General features: G+C 49.7%; 1 protein-coding gene across 2 annotated transcripts in view; it reads left to right on the top strand.

Moving 5' to 3' along the window:
- The first annotated feature begins 2,962 nt into the window (after nt 1-2,962).
- The window catches only part of LOC116982609, a 46,957-nt gene continuing 43,714 nt past the window's right edge, over nt 2,963-6,205 (top strand). Inside the window, exon 1 of one of the 2 annotated variants that reach the window (XM_033035895.1) lies at nt 2,963-3,060. In XM_033035895.1, the coding sequence (XP_032891786.1) occupies nt 3,000-3,060 (61 nt within the window). In that variant the 5' untranslated portion in view covers nt 2,963-2,999. The remainder of the gene's footprint in view (nt 3,061-6,205) is intronic. The other variant, XM_033035894.1, reaches the window with a different exon arrangement.

The following is a 6,205-nucleotide window of genomic DNA, read 5'->3' as shown; positions in this document are numbered from 1 at the left end:
CTCGGTGGGCTGAAGGGCCTGTTTCCATGCTGTATCTCCAAAGTCAAAGACGATGGGCCATTGCGGAGTGGGCGAACCCTTGCAGGAGTGCTCCGAATGCTGGCCTAGTGACTTTGGCATCACGGGGCTGTGGTCCGCCGAAGTTCTAGCCGTGGGTGTGGTGTGGAATTACCATCCGGAGTCTGGGATCCCTTGCTGGGGATCGCCGTAAAAGTGCTCTGACCGCCGGCCTGCGTCCTATAACATCCTGAAGCCGCGGTCTCTGGTAGATCCCCGGCAAGGGATCCCAGACTCCGGACGGTAAGTCCATGCCACACCCGCGGCTAGAACTTCCGGTAGATTCGCGCGCTCCAAGCCGTGGAGTGTGTTCGACCGTCCTGACGTCGGAGTTTAGATCCTCTCGATGCGAGGGCCTGACAATCTGGTCGTCCGTAGCGGCGACTACGGAGGGTTCATGGCCCCGACCACGGAGGAACACAGGAGGAGGACTGACTGAACTTTGTTGCCTTCCACCGCAGTGAAGAGTGTTGTGGTGGATGTTTGTGTTAAATTCAATCAATCAATCAATCAATCAATCAACCTTTATTGTCATCTTGCAAGCAACAGTTGTACAGTGCAAAATGAAAAGACGTTTCCCAGGGAATAGCGGTGCATCGCACATGAAATTTAAAATATTTCACACATAATAACACTAAAAACAATCCAGTCCCTGATGGAACAGTATAAATAGTTAAAAGCAGGTAAAACACAACGTTAAAATACAATAAACCAACCATAAAAATGTCCGGGGCAGCTGATTTGAGTGGCCAGTGCCAGTTATTAAAGTGTCCAGTGCCAGTTATTAAAGTGTCCGTGCCAGCCGCAGAATCAAGTGACTGTGAGTACAGAGTGACTGTTTAGCAGCCTCACAGCCTGCGGTAGGAAGCTGTTTAGCAGTCTTGTAGTCCGGGCTTTGATGCTTCGATATCTCTTGCCTGATGGCAGGAGATCCAGGTGTATGTGGAGGGGGTGCAGTTTGTCCTTAGCAATTCTCTGAGCTTTTTTCAGACAGCGGCTCTGGAACAGTTCTTGTACCGAGGCTAGGGAGACGCCAATGATCGTCTCTGCTCCCCTCACTACCCTCTGCAGAGCCTTCCTGTCCGAGCAGTTGCAGGTGGAGTACCACGTATTTATGCAGTACGTGAGTACAGACTCCACCGTACCCCTGTAGAAAGTCCTGAGGATGTTGGTGGGGAGTGAGGCCTGTTTTAGCTTCCTCAGGAAGTGCAGTCGCTGATGGGCCCGTTTGACGGTCCCAGTGGTGTTCCTGGACCAGGTGAGGCCGTCTGTAATTTGCACACCGAGGAACTTTATGCTCTCCACTCTCTCCACTGTGGTGCCACTGATGTTGAGGGGTGTATGCTTTGGCTGTGCCCTCCTGAAGTCGACAACCATCTCCTTCGTTTTGTCGACATTTAATTCTAGATTATTTTTGCCGCACCAGTCCACTAGTTGTTTTACTTCCTAATTCTATTGTGTATTGTGTGTTCTTTTTTTAAGTGTATCGATGCTGGCAAATTAATTTCACTGCACCTTCGTTGGTGCATGTGACGATTAAATTCGACTTCTACTTCTTCTTCTTGTAGGATTCCGGCAGTGTAGACGCTGCTAAGCGTATTACTGCCCTCCACAGGTCAAAGTTTGAACTAAATCCTTACATACAGTCCTGTAACTTGCAGGAATTGAAGAACAGCCCTGGATATCAGTTGATGTTTCTCACTGTGTCCAAACAAAGATGAAACAGAAAAAGCCTCAACTCCAAGTCCTGTCAGTCTAACAAACAATACTTCTCTTTCTACCCTGTACTTTTTACATTCTAGGAAAACATGCTTAACTGTCTCATTACTCCCACATTCACACAAGCCAGAAACATGTTTCCCTACAATGCACAAATAGTAATTTAACCCACAGTGTCCCAACCTCAATCTACACAGTTTAACTGAGTCCCTACGGGACAAAGATGTACAGAAACATATTTTCCTAACTTCAGATTGTATAGAAAAGTAGTGTCTACCCCTGACTTCCATTTCCCATCCTCTCTGCCATTCTTTTGTTAAGCCCTCTTTAATTATTTCTCTCAGTTCCACTCTCCCCAATAATACATGGATATCTATTTCTCTTCTTAAACTCTCCTTTGCTATGAGGTCCACCTGCTCATTCCCCCTCACCCCAGCATGCCCGGGAACCCAGCAAAAAGTGATGTTACACGCAAACCCAATTCTAGAAAACACACTCATGATTTCATTTAGAATGTCAGGACGAGCTTTAGATTTCCCTACTCTTAAAGTTTCAAGAGCAGCTGCATAATCAGAACAGATAATGACTTCACTAAAACTGGCTTCCTCAATCCACCATAGAGCCCATTGAATTGCCATTAATTCAGTCGTGAGAACAGAGCTTCCATCAGAAATGCGCCGGCCAATCTTCAACCCAAGCTGCTCCACATACACTCCAAACCCAGCTCTCCCACTAACTGGATCTTTAGATCCATCTGTAAAAACAATCAAAGTGCTCTCACTGATTGAATTAAGATCTTCGACTTTGACCGAAGGGCCTCTTTTCACGCTGTACATCTCTCGAGTCTCAACATGCATTGACAGCATGGTCACCAAATAATGAGGGAATAACAGAGAGCAAGCCCCAGGGAAGGGCGAGTGCCGCCCAGCCCCGCGGAGGGGGTGTATAAAGTTTTTTTTTGTGCGGGGTTTGTCTGGGGAGCAGTTGTCTTCACGAACTTTAATTCTCATTTCCCAATCATCGGTTGATGACGGTGCCGATCAAAGATCATGCCGACCGCGGGTCAGGCCAGGGGGTGGGGAGGTGAATGGGGTTGGGGCCGGCTCTGGGTGGGCGGGACAGCGCAGTTCCCGGTCCGCCCCCGCCGCTCATAAAGCTGTGGCCCGGAGCCGACCCGCCTCATTCACTCGGAAGCTGGGTTGTTCGGGTTGAGCTGAGCAAACATGGGTTCGGGGTTCGCAGCCGCCGCTCTACTCGCCGTCCTGGCGCTGGCGACAGTCGCAGGTCAGGAGTGGGGGATAGGGGATGGGTGGGGGGAGAGAGAGAGAGTGGTGGGGGAGAGAGTGGGGGAGGGGGAAGAGAGTGGGGGAGGGGGAAGACAGTGGGGGGGGGGGGGGGGAAGAGAGAGAGGAGAGAGAGAGAGTGGGGGGGAGGGGGTGGAGTGGGGGAGGTGGGTAACAGAGCGGGATTGGGATGGGGGTAGGGGAGGTGTTTAGACGTGGGAAGGAGCAGCGCCAGAAGCCGGTGCAGATCGATCACCGGGCAAGGTGCATGGAGTGTGTTGGACGGGGCCGAGGTCCACCTGTGTGTGTGTGGTTGGGTGGCGGGGTGAAGTCCACTCCTGGGCTGGGAATAGCTTCCCCGCTCCACTCCGTCCCGCGGAAACTTGACCTCCGACTCCACTCTGCGCCACCTCCCCTCGTTGTTACTTCAACAAAAGCCTTCTTTCACAATACATAACAATGGCACTTCGTATTCTGTTTGTGCAGCTCACAATCCAACGGTGCAAACATTGAATTCTCCAATTTCAAGGAACACCCTCATTGCCCTGCTCATCGCCCAACCCAGGCACACACGCCTCTCCCACTATCCCACTCACCTTGCTTCCTATTCGCCTTCCATACGCTCGTCTCCCATCCCCGAGTCCCAATTTCCCTTTTAACTCCGTGTCTCCTTCACCTCCAACGTTCCCTTCGTCCCATATCCGTCCCTCCAGCTTTGCATTTCACTTCTTCCGCGTGGAAACAGGCCGTTGATCGGTCCACCGAGTCGACGCCGCCCATCAATCACCCGTTCACACTAGTTCCATGCTATCCCATTTTCACATCCACACCCTACACACTCGGGGAACCCTAAAGAGGCCATTTCATCTACAAACCCGCACATCTTTGGAATATGGGAAGAAACCAGAGCGCCCGGAGAAAACCCACGCGGTCACAGGGAGAACGTGCAAACTCCACGCGGACAGCACCAGTAGTCAGGACTGACCCCAGGTCTCTGGAGCTGTGAGGCAGCAAATCTACCCGCTGCCATTGTGCCGCCCGCCTTCTGAAGTAATTCACTGACAGAACAACATGTCTTAACTGGTTTTGTGTGTATGGAGGGTGCAGCTGTGGGTTGTTATTGATCCATTATTGTCACGTGTACAACGCACAGTGAAAATCTTTCTATGCCATCCAGTCAAATCACATGAGTACAATCAAGCCATATACAAGTACAATAGGCAGTGAAAGAGAAAATTTCCAGATTGCGGAATATAATGCCGCAGAGTTTAGCATTATAGTTGTGGAGAAAGTGCAGCGAAATAAAAAGTGCAAGATCCACAATAAGGTAGATTGGAACCACGCCCTAGCTTATGGGAGGACCAATCAGTCATCTGATAGCAGCAGGGAAGTAGCGGTCCTGAATGAGGTGGTGGCGCTTTTGAATCTTCTGCCCGACGGGGGAGGGGAAAAGAGGGAGACCGGGATGTGAGTGGTCCTTGATTATGTTGCCTGCTTTCCCGAGGGAGCATGAGGTGTAGATGGAGTCAATGGTGGAGAGTCTGGGCTGTGTGATGGACTGGGCTACATCCACAACTCTGCCATTTGTTGTGGTCTTGGGCAGAGCTGTTCCCAAACCAAGCTGTGGTGCATCTTGAAGGTCTGCAGAACCTGGGGGGATTCATTGACTATGGGACGAACTTCCAGAGGTGCAGAGAGCGCAGGGTGGAGAACTAAAGATGCTGGAATATTGATCAAAACACATAGTGCTGAAGGAACTCAGCAGGTCAGGCAGCATCTCTGGAGATATTGATGGGTGATATCTCGGGTCGGAACACTTTGCTGCATGCTGAGTTACTCCAACATTTTATTACCTTTGGTCTAAACCAGCATCTGCAGTTCCTTTTTATTACAAAGTGCTGGAGGAACTCGGTGGGCCTGAGGGAAGGGACAGATAATGTATCAGAAAGCTTAACTCCCTGACCCAGGTGTTTGAGCTCCTAACCGTAGAAACAAAGAACTGCGGATGCTGGTTTGTACCAAAGATAGATGCAAAGTGCCAGAGTAACTCAGCTGGTCAAGCAACATCTCTGGAGAAAAGGTTTAGGTGACGTTTCGGGATGGAACCCTTCTTCAGACTGCAGGAGCGTCACCTATTCTTTTTCTCCAGAGATGCTGCCTGACCCGCTGAGTTACTCCAACACTTTTTTAAATTTAGTTTATTGTCACATGTACTGAGTAACAGTGAAAAGCTTTTTTGTGGCGTGCTACCCAGTCAGCAGAAAGACTATACGCGAATACACTCGAGCCGACCACAGTCTACTGATACAGGATAATGGGAATAACGTTTAGTGCAAGATAAAATCCAGTAAAGTCTTGTTAAAGATATTCCTAGGGTCTCCAATGAGATAGATGGGAGGCGAGGACTGCTCTCTAGTTGGTGATAGGCTGGTTCTACCTGATAACCAAAGATCTTATAGCGGAGCTATAAGATCTTTGCTGATAACTGCTGGTAATATTTGAGCTCCTGACTGGCCCCTAATGGGGAGGGGATGCAGGGACACCTGCAGCTCACCCTGCCCACAGTGGTGGAAAGAAGTGTATCTGGAGGACATTCCATTCCTTTGCAGGAAGAAATCAGATAGCAGTTTGAAAATAAGGAAGCTCACTTTTTTTTTGAAATGGTAAATTGAGAAAAAGATTTCCACACGTTAATGATTGAGTAATTAGAGAACATGGGTTTAGAGTTAACATCGAAGGAGCGTGCGTAGGGAGTGCTAGTTGACCGTCATTGTACAGTATTATTTTCAAGGTCACGTTAGCCCCAGGAGAGTTGCTGCTCTCAGTGCCACTGGAATGTTGGGGAGGGAGTGGGGGGGATCTTGGCTGTGGAGCAGAGCCCCCTCTCCCGCCCTGGAGTGCGGAGTGCATTTGTTGTGCCACCCACACCAGCTTCACGTGGACATGCGCATTCAGAGGGAGCGCTGGAGAGGGACATACAATAGGAACATCCGAGAATGAATTGGACAGATATTTTAAGGAAGTTTTGCAAGGCTGAGAGAAGGAGCTGGAGTATTTGTGGGATTAAATGGCAATGCAATCGGATAGGGTGGTGAATAATGCATTTGGCGTACTTGAGTACAAGGATTGGGTGCATGGAACAAGCT

The sequence above is a fragment of the Amblyraja radiata genome, chromosome 17 (assembly GCF_010909765.2).
Source record: "Amblyraja radiata isolate CabotCenter1 chromosome 17, sAmbRad1.1.pri, whole genome shotgun sequence".
In the NCBI taxonomy this organism is placed as follows: Eukaryota; Metazoa; Chordata; class Chondrichthyes; order Rajiformes; family Rajidae; genus Amblyraja; species Amblyraja radiata.
Note: the sequence above shows the minus strand (reverse complement) of the source record. Positions and strands in the feature narration are given on the sequence as shown.